The 11,675-nt window shown below is 43.4% G+C and overlaps 2 protein-coding genes across 2 annotated transcripts; both read right to left on the bottom strand.

The window, feature by feature from the left end:
• Nucleotides 1-1,833: 1,833 nt before the first annotated feature.
• Nucleotides 1,834-6,450, bottom strand: LOC122864547. The gene is made up of 4 exons (XM_044172099.1): nucleotides 6,368-6,450; nucleotides 6,199-6,248; nucleotides 5,446-5,516; nucleotides 1,834-5,028 (listed from the first exon to the last, which is right to left on the bottom strand). Exon 4 carries the CDS (start codon nucleotides 4,855-4,857, stop codon nucleotides 3,022-3,024), a length of 1,836 nt encoding a protein of 611 aa, XP_044028034.1. The 5' UTR covers nucleotides 4,858-5,028; nucleotides 5,446-5,516; nucleotides 6,199-6,248; nucleotides 6,368-6,450; the 3' UTR covers nucleotides 1,834-3,021.
• LOC122864564 lies at nucleotides 5,877-10,025 on the bottom strand. The gene is made up of 2 exons (XM_044172126.1): nucleotides 6,818-10,025; nucleotides 5,877-6,483 (listed from the first exon to the last, which is right to left on the bottom strand). The coding sequence occupies exons 1-2, from the start codon at nucleotides 7,629-7,631 to the stop codon at nucleotides 6,146-6,148; spliced, it is 1,152 nt and encodes a 383-aa protein (XP_044028061.1). The 5' UTR covers nucleotides 7,632-10,025; the 3' UTR covers nucleotides 5,877-6,145.
• Nucleotides 10,026-11,675: the final 1,650 nt, after the last annotated feature.

Below are 11,675 nucleotides of genomic sequence, written 5' to 3' on the forward strand. Positions count from 1 at the left end.
AGAACGAGAGGAGGGAAGCAGGTCGGTTTATAAAGGCCCCGGGCCTCCAACCGGCCTTGAATCAGTCCAAAGTGTGTGTGCTAAGTGTGTTATTGACCTCTGATTGACCCTTTGCTTCCATTCTGCGTCTGTTTATATATTCAGTCTGCTGTATTTATGTGTAAAAAGGTTAAGAGAAGACAAGGTCGCTGCTTTAGCTCTGACATGTTTTAGCAGTACATGATTCCATATTTCAGCGTGTACAAACTGCTGCCAGAGTCTTATCCGAAACAAGTAAAAGAGAGCACATTACACTCAGTTTAGCATATTTGCATGAAAGTGTTAAAATGTTATGATAAGTTTACAGCTCTGAATAGTTTAGCTCTTCCAGTCTCTGCCTGTATGCTCCCAGATGCTGCCTAAGGTAGAGGTCTTCATGGGTCAAACATCTGAAACAGAGCCACGGAAAACCTACCTGAACTCAACATGCATCAATTTTTTTTTGACCCGATCCAAAATGCTGCCGACCTGAACAGACCCAAACACCTGCAGCAGCATGATGATCTATCAAACAACAAGCAGCCGCGGTGGAAAACAACAGAAATATAATAACTAGAGAAGGCAGATTCTGAAGAAATTGTGGATGTTGAAAAGCTGACGCTAAACTGCATTTCTGGCTTAACTTTGTATGAAGAAACAGATGAAGGAGTATGAAGAGTTGGAAAAGTAGGAAAGGGATGAAGGATGAAAAATGCAGTGAAAGCAATGTGTGGAAAAAAATACAAAAAAATAATCTAATCTAAGCTCATTTTGTATCATATAACTATTAAAAAATAAATAATGACATTTGGGCAACAAATTTCCATTCATTGAATAGAGATTAAGCTGTGAGGCACCTCTCAAACTCCTGCTTATTACTCAAACAATGTAATTCCTATTGCTTAACATTGTGAGAGGGAAACAGAGCGAGCTAAAAAAGTTTTCTATTTTGCTCCTGAAATTTCTGGTCTCAGTTAACATTGAAGTCAATGAGGCAGTTGGAGGGAACTACTGTCACTTTGAGGCAAAATGTGTATGTCCGTTTGCTTAGATAGTTACATACATACATACATGAATTTTTTTTAGGCATAATTTTTTAGGAATTAGGCATGAAGTTTTAATAAATCCTTGGAAAACGTTGAATATTTCAGAAAGTATTAAAGGTATGAACACTAGAAGTAATAGCAATAATGTCCTAATTGTGTAGAACATTTTGACGTTTGAATAAAGTTTTTATGTTCAAGAATGTGAAAGCAGTGGTAACACCTTATTTGTCATGAACATGAAGGAGTTTTTATGAAGGTTTATGACTGTTGTCATTAAATGTCATTTGGTTGACATTGGCTGTCATGAGACCATTATAACTGGGTCATGAATAATTCCCTTGACCTCAAGTAAAGTGGAACCATTTGGGCTTGTCATACAGATGTCATTAAAATGTTATAAGGCCAGTTCAATTCAATTCAATTGTATTTATTATTTATTTGAAGGTGGGTGCTGTAGTGGCAATTTCTTCGGAATAAAGAAACACTCAAAGCAATCACTTGTCTTCCTGTAGGTTTACTTCAAGCGTCTGCAGACGGACTCACAGCAGCAAAAACATACATTAGTATAATCTGCTCTGAATGAGTACAGAGGAAAAAGAGCATCAGTTATTTATCCAGTCTTCAGGGTCAGGCTCCTCAACCCGGGGAGACGAGCGTCCCTGAAGTCTGGACATAACAGTCGCTAGGATGTTTTGTATTTCTATGTCATCATTATCAGTGTACTGTTCTCATCTCGCACACCAAACAATCATACACAAATGAAGTATTGACGCCAAACAATTATAATAACATCTGTATGTTATTATATCAGAGAGTCCGTTTGTTCTTGCCATTACAATTCCTCCCTTTTTAGCATAAAATCATCTTAAAATAAATGCTAATCAAAATAATTAAGAGCAAACGTTAAGTAGGAAACAACCAGACAAGTGGGGAAAACCTCAAGTGTCAAAGGAAGAAAACCCCACATATACTTATCATTAGCTTATCAAGCAACCTTCAATTCAGTAGCCTGTCATTAGCAGTCATTATTATTGTAAATGGACGCAAAAAGAAATGAACTAAAAAATTTAATGAGAGACTACACCAAAAAACGTTTGGTGTTAGTTATAACCAATAAGCATGCGTGAATCAGCAAAACAACAGAACTATTATTATTATTATAACTGTAACCATTAGGTAAATAGCTCTAGCAGTAATATATGAGCATGCATGAGCATTTTATTCTAAATTCGCATCATACTTCAAAATCCAGTGTGGTTACATACAATTTTATTCTCCTCAAATCATCTCATTGTCAAACGGTGGAATCCATTCAACAGAGCTGGAAGTTTCTATTGGCATATTCATATACTGACCCATAGATGATTTAATTGCTGTAGCAATCATTGATCTGAAGCAGGGAATACACAGCAGGTCAAAAGGAGGAAGAGCACAATAACTAGGAGCACGGGTGCCAACATTTTCACCAACACACTCTTCCATCCTCCCACAGTCAGCCATGACCACATATCCCATCCTCCCACACTCTGGGAGTCTAGGCTTTTCTCCTCATGCAGCGGGTCGTTCAGATGGGAAACAACATGAGTCATATTGTCTATGATGTCTGGAACATAGGTGCAGCAATCAGTCCCAATAATATGACAAACTCCTCCTTGACTAGCCAGCATCAAGTCCAAAGCCATTCTGTTCTGCAGGGCCACGTTTTTGATCCCCTGCATGGTAGGAGTGAGAGTGGAAAACCCTACCTCTACCAGTGCCGTCAAGTTCTCAAGATCTATGGCCAGGTGGTCTATCTTGTGTGCATTATTCACAGTCCACCACCAGGGGAGGATGCCACTGATTCCTTTCTCCCCCGGTGACACTCTCGTAGGGGATCGCCGTGCTCTGTGTGGTAAGTAATAGTGAGCATAGTGGGTGTGAAAATGAGTGATGGTGGGTAGAAGGTTCACAGATGTTATCAGCTTAGCAAGGTAGCAGGTGCCACACCACCCCGGTCTGAGGGATTGATAAACATGTGCTCTCTTAGGGATCCAAATCCATCCTCCGTAGGCATCAGGACGATGGGATTGTCGCTTCCTGGGCGGTGTAAGCTGGTGGTGTCAGTCAGATTCAGCTGAGCGATGTATGGCTGAGGTCCCCTGCATTCGCTTCGGCCTCCCTTGTTCCACCCGGTGCCGCATGTTGTAGTGACAATCTGTTTGCATGCTGAAGTCCCCAGGAAGTGATCTCTAGACGTGTAGCACTGTCTGGTGAATCCAACCGTACCGGCCTGGGAAGTTGGATTGGTAGTCATGATGGGCCGATGAATTCCTTGCTGGGTTATTTGGCTCATGTTCCAAAACCTGGCTGTGGAGCCGTCGTAGTTGGTGATGCTGATGTTACATAGCTTGAGTGCAGCTCCCATGTCTCTCACTGTTCTGTTCTGCAGAGTAACCCCCCGGGTGAATGCCACCATGACTCCTAGGGTCTCAGAGACATTTAATGGTGTGGGTTTCACTGGGATGGAATCCCCCACCCCATGGGGGAGCTGCACACAGGCGTAGCAGCTCTGGTTAGTCACTTTTCTGGTCGTCAGTATAGTTGCATACCATGCGTTGTCTTCCAGCTGAGCTGGGATGTTGGGGAAGATGGATGGCACCTCCCTTTTAACCCCTCCTTCTTCTGGGGTTAGTTGTGATTTGAATGTTTCCATTAGTGAGACTGATGACAGGACAATGATGACAGCGAGCAGCACCCCGTCCCCGTGGCCTCTCAGTCCCACTTTGCAGTGGGTGGCGTGGATCCACGTAGCTCTCTCTGCCACCTTTACAGCTGTTTCAGTGGTGAGCAAGATCTGGTAGGGACCATTCCACCTGCGAGCCCGCCAGTTCTTCCGTCTGAAATCCTTCACCACGATCCAATCACCAGGCTCCAAGTCATGCAGTTTCCTCTCTGCAGCCTTTGGAATGGCTTCCTTCACCAGTTTGTGAATATCAGAAAGCACAGACGACAAGTTTGTGCAATAGCGTAGCATCTCATCCTCACATTGGCTGGTGTCAGGAATTTGTCTTTTCACTGGCCCAATACCAGTGTTCAATGGCCTGCCAAATAGGATTTCAAAAGGGCTGAGACCCCCCCTGCTTCTTATCATGGATCTCATGTACATCAGAACAATGGGCAGTGCTTTTGTCCAGGGCAACCCTGTCTCATCACAACACTTAGCAAGCTTGTTTTTCAGAGAACTGTTCTCCCTCTCCACGGCTCCTGCGCTGGCTGGGTGATAAGCACAATGATGTTTTAAATCAATACCAAGATACTCTCCTACACTCTTCAATGCTGCGCTCATGAAAGGTGTACCGTTATCACTGGAAATCTTATCTGGAATACCCCAGCGTGGGACGATATCTCGTATTAGACTCTTTGCTACTGCTGCTGAATCCTGTTTGGCCGTTGGAATGGCCTCTACCCATTTAGATTGCATGTCAACAATGGACAAACAATATTTCTTTCCCTCACTGGGTGTCAGCTCAATGAAATCCATCTGCAGATGTTCAAAGGGTCTCTCAGGAGGCACATGGGCCGCCTGTGGGATTTGAATACTTCTCCCCACATTATTGGTTGCACAAACAATGCATTTTTGGCAAACTTTTTGAGAGATGTTATTAAACCCCTTTGTGAACCAGTACCTGTTCACCTTCAGCATCATGCTCCCCTTTGACCCATGGTCTCGCCCATGGGTCAACACAGCATAATAATGGAACAGATACTTTGGTAAGCATGGTTTGCCACTTGGTCCATACCACACTTTGTCCATGACAGTGCAGCCTGCCTTTCGCCACACTGCTTTTTCCTCTGCCGTTGCTCTTGTCTGCAGTTCCTGCAGATCAGCTGTAGGTGTCAGAGGTTCATTAGTTACTGCAACACACTGAGTGGTCGGTGTTTGTTTGGCAGCAGCTTTTGCTGCCTTATCCGCTCTGGCATTCCCCTGTGAGATAGGATCAAGGTTGTTAGTGTGTGCTTCACATTTACAAATGGCAATCTGCTTAGGCAACAGCACAGCATCCAAGAGTTCAGCAACCAGTGTGTGATGTGCAATGGGTTTGCCTGTGGATGTAAGGAAGTTTCTGTTTGCCCAGAGTTTTCCAAAGTCATGCGCCCCTCCCCATGCATATCTGCTATCTGTGAAAATGTTCACAGTTTGGTCATTAGCACATTTACATGCTTCCGTTAATGCAACTAACTCTGCTACCTGTGCTGAGTAATTTGATGGTAGTGGTTTAGCCAGAATTGTTTCATATAATGTTGTTACTGCAAACCCTGCAAGATTTTTACCAGTTGCTGGATCTCGTGATGCTGAACCGTCAACAAACAGCTCCAGCTCTGGATTGATCAATGGTGTTACCTGCAGATCTGGTCTGGGGGAGCAAGTCTCTGTTATCACTACCACACAATCGTGAGGTTCACCGTCTGCCGCTGTAGGGAGGAGAGTTGCTGGGTTAAGCACTGTACATCTCTTAACAGTGATATTAGGCATTTCAAGCAATATGGTGTTATATCTTAACCACCTGGCTGTTGATAGATGTGATGTTTTCTGTTCAAGCAATATCATTGAGACAGCATGTGGAACCAACAGTGTCAGATCAGCATAACCCACAATGTCACGTGAGGCTATAACAGCTTTCTCTGCAGCCCCCACAGCCCTCAGACAATTTGGCAGCCCAGCTGCTACAGGGTCAAGCTTGCTGGAAAAATAGCCGACTGGTCTCAGCCTCCCCCCATGTTCTTGTAGTAGTACAGAAGTCATGAACCCACCCCTCTCGTCAACAGTCTGCATGTAAGGTCTGTTACTGTCAGGGAGACCAAGCGTTGGGGGTGTCTGGAGGGCCAGCTTTAAGCCCACAAAAGCCTTCTCCGCTTCTGGTGTCCAGTGGACTTTGTCTTTTGCTGCAAGACCTTTCCCATGTACAATATCTGCAAGGTGATTGAGCAGAGCTAGTGTGTCTTTTACACAAGCTTCTCTTGTTTTTGAGCAGATCATAAGGTCATCTACATATTGTAGCAGCGCACTTCCTTCTGTCAATTTCAACATTTCCAAATTGTTTTTAACGCATCATTAAAGATTCCAGGACAAGTCTGGTGAATGTGAAACTCTTACCTTCAAAAGAGAACGCAAACCAATACTGGCTGTCAGGATCCACTGGGATGCTGAAAAATGCATTAGCCAGGTCAACAACTGAAAACCACTTACTCCCAGGTGGCACCTGTGAGAGTATTGTGTGTGGGTTGGGAACATTGGGTGCTCTTGCATGTACTGCTGCATTTACCGCCTGCAAGTCCTGCACGAATCTCCAATGTTGTGGTTCTCCGGCGTCCCGGAGTTTCCGTACGGGGAAAATAGGTGTCCGGACTGGAGATTTTGCGCATGGAATAATCACTCCTGCTTTTAAAAGAGAATCAAACACCGGTTTAATACCGTCAACAGCTTCCTTCTTCAAAGGATATTGGTTCTGACATGGCCTGTATGAAGATTTTGGTGTGATTACTACAGGCTCAGCATCTTTGATTAATCCTACATCATACTTGTGTTGTGCCCACAAGCAGGATGGTACCTGATTTAACTAAGGAATTTCTGAGACGTCTTTCACGAAAATGTTTTTGTCATGACTTATTTCATCATCTGATGTTACCAAACTGGCCATTAAAAACTCTGAATCTGGAATGAGCGCAATGCTTCTTACCCCTGTTGCTATAGCTGAAAATCTTTTCCGGAATACCTGAAGTTGGTTGTGAAAATCCACCCGAGTCTGATGTCTTTACCCAACCAGCAGCTTCCTCACAACGTCTGGTCCAAGGGCCCAAGCATTCCCATGTATCCTGCTTTGCTTTGACCAGGGGGACATGAGGATATGTGTTAGGGACCTGAAACAAAGCTTTACACAGTGGGTCATTGAAAGCTACTGAGACAGTGCATCTTTTATCATTCCGGTACAACCAGGTCAGCTTTAGTGTGTTTCTCTCTTTGTCTTGCCTGAACCATGTGTCCTCAAAATGTTTATCAACCCCAAGATGTACATGTGATGTGCAGTGTAACTCTTGTGGCGACTTGATATCTATTCGTGTATAGTTGTCTGGAAAGAGAGCTGTGACCTCGGTAATCAGAGTGTTATTTACAGAGCCAGCAGCTGTGTGAGGCACTTTCCATTGATAAGAGTACATCAGCTCCATGCTACTGTGTTTCACATATTGTGATGCAGTGTCAGAAATTCTGGCTACAATGATGCCTTCGGGAGTGGAAATCAGAATAATTCCTAATCTTATCATCATATCTCTTCCAATAATATTGATCGGGCATCGTTTAGATAACAAGAATGAATGTTTAAAGTGTTTCTCAATTTCTTCACTGCATGGCAATGGTGTGGTATACCTTTCCACCAGGGGTGTTCCTGAAACTCCTACTGTCCTCACAAATCTGCCACTCATCTTTGGAAGGACTGCAAATTCTGACTCTCTAATGACAGAATCAGTCGCACCAGAATCCACAAGAAAAACAATATCTTTTCCAGCAACATTGATTGTGTGTTCAGGCATGCATTTGTATGCATCATATTCGGTGTATATCTCTGCTGAGGCTTTGTCATCAGTGGCTTGTGTGTGCTCAAGGTAAGAGATAGCCTCACTTATCAATGTCTGTGTGTGTGTCGGTGTCTCATGCACGCAGTTGTCTGTGTGTTGTGTGTTCACATGCTCTTTTGTGTCAGTGTGGGTGCTCTTACGTAACTGATGTGAAGAATGCTCTGTCGTCTCCAGTTCAGTGTTCAAGCCAGCTCCTTCCCGACCTGGCGTCGACACCCCATCTAGTCAGTCAGCCTGCTCGTGATTCTTGGGGCAATCTTTTGCCCAATGTCCCATTTTGCCACATTTGAAACCTTCCTCGTCGTCTTCCCCTTTCTCCACGTCCTCGTCGGCCTTGGTCCCAGCCTCTGTTCTGATTCTCATACGCCCTCAGCTGCGCCATCTGTAATCTGTCCGTCAGCTGCGTACTTTTCTTCCTTTGCTCATCTTTGAGGAATTTTTCTGCATGGATAGCGTGTCTCTCTATGGTCTCCAAGTTACCATACTCCCAGGTCAGCATATGTCCATGGTATGAAAATCAGTTGTGAGGTACCATCTCCTGCTGCTACCTCCATCATCGGTGCAATCGCTTTTAAGGAGGTGCAGGAGTTTGATCTGGGCCGGAATTCTTTGTTGCTTCGAGTGCGATGAGGGCTGGAAGGGCGATTGAGGGTGTTTGGGTCACCCCAATGTGATTTGTAGGCCTCTTTGGGTGTTGGAGGTGCGGGAATAAATGATCCTGGTCCTCCTGTTGCCTCGTCCGGGTATATTGAGGCCACAGTTGGTGGCTGTGCCTCTGCTGGTGCTGCTGTTGTAGCTGCTGCTGTAGCTGCTGCTGCTCGTTGTTGAGGCTGACTTCCTTTGATGGGGGCCGAGTCCAGGTCCAGATCCAGCTTGGCGCACTGTGGGACATACTGAGACACAGAGGTGTTTGGCTGATCTGTCCCTGCCTTATTTATTTTTTTATCCCTGATATGGGCTTCATGCTGCCAACAAGCATAAGCCTTCCAGTCTGCTTTAAATTGCTTATTTCTTTTCTTTTGAGTGACTTGTTCTTTCTCTTCTAATTTGCCTTTTAATATCTCTGTCTGTCTGAGAGAGAAGCTGGTGATAGCAGTTTTGATCTTTCATGCTCAGAAGTTTTGTTATTGTTAGAACCCATATTTATTCTTTAACCCGGATTCCCCAACTATAATAACTTCATTTGGTGTTTTAAATGGCCTCTTTGTGCTTTTTAATATTTTGGCTGGATTCTTAGGAGCGCTTCTGCCACAGTTAAGAGGAAAGAAAAAAAAGGACCTTGAAGCTGGCTGCTAGGGGAAAGACAGTTAGATAGTTTACAGACTTACTTGAAAACAAACCAAAAAAAAATAAATAAATTAACCCTTCAATGTCTTTAAGAGCGGCCTGTTTTATTGCCTTCCCAGATCATCCGTTTGGCATTCACACCTTTTACTTACTCAGTTTTTTAATTATTTTATTTTATTTTTTGTTTTGTTTGTTTTTTTGTTTTTGTTTTTTATCTATTAATTTTCCTTTCACACATTCACTCCTCCTCTTTTTTAAAGATGAGTTCCAAACTACGAATCTTTAAATAACCCAAGAGGGAACCCAATGAGTGTGTAGAAAAGAATTGCAGAAAAGAACCGGTCTGTAAGAAACACCCTGTCTGACAGTGAAAATTTTGGCCAAATACTGCAATGATTCACACAGCGGTCCCAGACCTGCCCTGCTGACACGTCTGTCACGCACACCCTGCACAGTAGTGAGAATCGGTATACCCCGGGCCCCCTTGAATAAACTCACCAGAAAGAGAGTGCTGCCACAGCCACTAGGTTCACTGGATCACAGCGGTGAGCGAGCCTCGGACACCCAGGGCAGCAGGCCCCCTTGTCTCCACCCTTCCTTGCCGGGGAGGTTGAGGTACAGAGTCCCAGACTCCAGCCGTGCACGGTCTTAACCTGCCGCTCCGAGCGCCCAAGTCCTCTCACACGAGTGAAAATGCTGACAACGCCAAATTGTAGTGGCAATTTCTTCGGAATAAAGAAACACTCAAAGCAATCACTTGTCTTCCTGTAGGTTTACTTCAAGCGTCTGCAGACGGACTCACAGCAGCAAAAACATACATCAGTATAATCTGCTCTGAATGAGTACCGAGGGAAAAGAGCATCAGTTATTTATCCAGTCTTCAGGGTCAGGCTCCTCAACCCGGGGAGAAGAGTGTCCCCGAAGTCTGGAGATAACAGTCGCTAGGATGTTTTGTATTTCTATGTCATCCTTATCAGTGTACTGTTCTCATCTCGCACACCAAACAATCATACACAAATGAAGTATTGACGCCACACAATTATAATAACATCTGTATGTTATTATATCAGAGAGTCCGTTTGTTCTTGCCATTACAGTGCATTAGACTGACATGACACCGTCATGACCATGACATGACACCTGTCATGAACATGAAGGAGTCTTTATGAAGGTTTATGACTGTTGTCATTAAATGTCATTTGGTTGACATTGGCTGTCATGAGACCATTATAATAGGGTCATTAATAATTCCCATGACCTCAAGTAAAGTGGAACCATTTGGGCTTGTCATACAGATGTCATTAAAATGTTATGAATAATTCCCTTGACCTCAAGTAAAGTGGAACCATTTGGACTTGTCATGAATTCAATTAATTTCAATTCAGTTTGATTTATATAGCGCCAATTCATAACAGAAGTTATCTCATTGCACTTTTCCTATAGAGCAGGTCGAGACCGTACTCTTTATAATATTATTTACAGAGACCCAACAATTCCCACCATGAGCAAGCACTTGGCGACAGTGGCAAGGAAAAACTTCCTTTTAAGAGGCAGAAACCTCGAGCAGAACCAGACTCAATGGTGGGCGGCCATCTGCCATTTACTTGTGACACAGTGATATTTCTACTGAAGTAAAAGATCTGAATACTTCTTCCTGTTCAGACCTCACAATATCATCACTGTACTCCAACTAACTATGCAAAGTACCGTTAAAAATTACTAACAGGTTAAAGCACTAAGACTTCATACTGTGAGTTAATACCAGCAAGTAGAACCAAAGAACATTTGAAAAAGAAACACACATCCAGGTTTTAGTATTGGTTTTGCATTAATTTTATTTGTGAATGACATATCTGATATATGCTGACACTTTGATGTTTGTTTGTTCCAACATCTTCAGGAATGTTCAGGCTGCGCTGCTGGAGAAGATTTCAAATGACAAGAACCTGTGAGGAGACAAGATTATTTAATAATAAAATAATTATCAATTGTTTAATTTAATTTAATTATTTGCTATTTCTTATATTTTTTTTTGTTTAGGTGAAACACTAAAACTCCCCTCCACCAACTGTGCACATCAAGTTCAATTTACTGGTCCTGGTTAGTCCTCTTCAGTCTGTGAAAACGAGACTGTCCTCACCAGAAAAACGTCCGGTCGTCTGTACAAGCAGCTTATTCCAACCCATGTTTACATTTATTGTAGTACCTCTAGTGGTTGTGATAATTATGATGGGAGCAAACCAGGAAGCCAGTTGACGTAGTACAAGGAGCGAGAAAGTCCGCATATGGAGGGGGTCAGGTGGATTGATGGCACAAACAAACAAAGGACCCACGAGACCGAGGTTCGTGTCCCGTGTGAAACCAAAAGTCAATGTTGACTTATTTAAAGTTTTAAGTTACATAACGTTACATACGTGAGAAACTTACGTAACTTAACTTACATTAGTTACGTGACTTACTTCACGTGACTTATGTAACGTACTTATTTGAACCCAAACCATGATGTTTTCCTAAACCTAACCAAGTACTTTTGTTGCCTAAACCTAACCAAACTGCGACCATTTCACAACGTTAACCACGTGATTTACGTAACGTAGGCTACTTACACGCCCCTAACCGTCTAATTTAGGAAACGCTCCTGTGGGTCGTATTACAGGGTAGGAACAAACGACCAATGTGGTCGTATGGGTTGGAGGACTTGTTGGTGAAAAC

Source organism: Siniperca chuatsi, linkage group LG17 (assembly GCF_020085105.1).
Source record: "Siniperca chuatsi isolate FFG_IHB_CAS linkage group LG17, ASM2008510v1, whole genome shotgun sequence".
NCBI lineage: Eukaryota > Metazoa > Chordata > Actinopteri > Centrarchiformes > Sinipercidae > Siniperca > Siniperca chuatsi.